The sequence below is a fragment of the Morchella importuna genome (genome assembly GCF_003444635.1).
Source record: "Morchella importuna strain M04M26 chromosome Unknown Morimp01GS037, whole genome shotgun sequence".
In the NCBI taxonomy this organism is placed as follows: Eukaryota; Fungi; Ascomycota; class Pezizomycetes; order Pezizales; family Morchellaceae; genus Morchella; species Morchella importuna.
In genome coordinates, this window is record NW_025763434.1 from 52,158 (window position 1) to 54,391 (window position 2,234).

The window sequence follows — 2,234 nt, forward strand, 5'->3', positions numbered from 1 at the left end:
TGTGAGGGGCTTGGTACACAGCAGGCCGCCAATAATGTGGGGGCGTATTATCTCATTATTCCAGATCAACAACTACTCTGAATACTACAGTTCATAAGTAACGGTAGAGCAAATTTTCGATACAGCAATCGGAGGCACGGATATGAGTATATTCGAGGACCCACACCCTCACCACAGCATCATTCAACAGTATATTTACCAACTTAGTCATTTTAAACCCGTGCAACATCAAGAGGGATTCCTCTCAAAACCACCATAAGAATCCCTAGTGTGTGTACTGATCGAGTTGTTTTGGGCTCCGTTACACTATGACATAGTATTCAGTCGTGGTCTTAAACAGGTTATCTCTCGAGAGTTAGAGAAGAAGGGCTAATGTCAATGTGAATACGCAATACGTATACTCTATATACACCGAGAACTCACCTCGTTCGGGCCACGTGATCTTCGGGAATCCGGATCCGCGACATCCACTGTAAACGGCCCCACAACTGAATCCATCCATCCAACTTCCAACCTACATAGCACCATATCGCCTTCAGTCTACACCTCCGCTATAACGATCTCAAGCTCTCCGTGAGCAAACACACCAAGTAAGAACCCTCCAACTTCTCGACAGGGGATCCCAGACCCTCTCCAGTGCATAACAATCTCCCATCCTTTCAAAGCGTTATCCCACTGGCCACTGACGTCTTTAATAGCACAGTAATTCTGTGCCCCTTGATACCCCCTTAGTCATACAAGCCGGAGCCAGGGATGTTTTGGTATTTCCCAAAATACAGGCCTTCATTGGACCATGGCCAGTTAACCCATGGCATCACCAACTCTACGAGTATAGATAGGGATACCTGCTGGCCAATCTAGCTTTGCAAGTTGTGCAAAAATCCAGAGGGGGTTCTAGTTCTACTATCAACCAGGCTTAGTCAACTCAAAACACTCCGGGGTTAAGGTTGAATTGAGTATTGCGGACCGGAGAGACACGCACTTGTACTATTCTCCGACAGACAACTATTTGCAACGTTCAATAACGTCGACCAAGCCATCCACTCCCCACTTTCCTTACAACCGCCTGTCGGGGAAATATCCGACTCGGAGAAATATTGTGGGGTTACGCGCTGTAGCCGATGGTTCTCCGATAAAAGGGCATATCCGAGTATATCGGGAAATATTGAGAAAGCATGTCTGTGACGTTCAGCTCCGCAGCAGGCCTGGAATTAACCTACTGCTTTTATATATGAAAAACTACCTCTCTCTATATGCATCATAGGAGTTGGGGATAAGGGACTTGCCTGTACGTTGGACTACCTCGATCTCCGGAGGCTTATTTTATGTGCCAATAACCTAGGACAATCCCACAGGGATACAGCATGTCACCCCTCAGGGCCTATCAATACCGTATCGTTCGCGTAATTCATGATAGGCTTATACATATCATAGGAAAGGTATCGGGGGCTCTCACTCAACCCTACAACCAACACTCATCCACCCCGGAAGTCATCCACGCCGAAAGTGGCTCGCAGAACAGTTCTGTCGATACAGAGCTTTGTGGAATGATGTTGGTCCTAATCTTTCCTCATGTCATCGCCGAATGATCTTACGGAAACACCTGTTTTTAACTAATGGTTATCCCGTTTATTAACTAGGCGGGGTCTAAATTTCCGCCCTTAATCCTGGAACCATGAGTTTTTACCCATATAATCAGCCCCGTGAGAATGATTGGGGGCTACCTTTCACAAGGCATGTACAGAACGGATTTCACGAACCAGGCAATGAGCGAAAACTTAAATATGATTTTCCTAAATATGGCGTTCCTCGTGGAATCAAAACTTGAAACAACGCTTGCATGAATTGGTTATAACAGCACGGAGACGAAGACAATCTAAGATAGTAAACACTTCCAACACTTTATGGAAAACCGTTGGAATTATCCTAGAAGATTTCACTGTTCTTGCTCGACATCTGTTCCCGCGTGGCTGCAAAGACAAGATATTCCCCAGGGAGAGGTCCTAGATAGCCACGTGCTCGTATCCAATCGTAGGGAGGGAGTCCCACTTCAATCATCCTAGATACAACGGAGTTGCGGGTGGTTGGCAGGGAAAAGCAATATGAGTTACCTGCAGTGCCGAAGTATTTATGAAAATATGGACAAGGGAGGCCTACCGAAATTTTCATACTTAATCCCAGTTTCCTGCGCAGAATAATCATTTTTGCACTTGCTAATACTTGGTCCATGGCAA

General features: G+C 45.8%; 1 protein-coding gene across 1 annotated transcript; it reads right to left on the bottom strand.

Moving 5' to 3' along the window:
* Window positions 1–306: 306 nt before the first annotated feature.
* On the bottom strand, window positions 307–1,040 carry LAJ45_09524 (uncharacterized protein; the record flags this gene model as incomplete). The annotated part of the gene is made up of 6 exons (XM_046119065.1): window positions 307–369; window positions 424–514; window positions 629–708; window positions 778–781; window positions 846–900; window positions 983–1,040. 6 exons carry the CDS (start codon window positions 1,038–1,040, stop codon window positions 307–309), a joined length of 351 nt encoding a protein of 116 aa, XP_045967635.1.
* Between the last annotated feature and the right edge of the window lie 1,194 nt (window positions 1,041–2,234).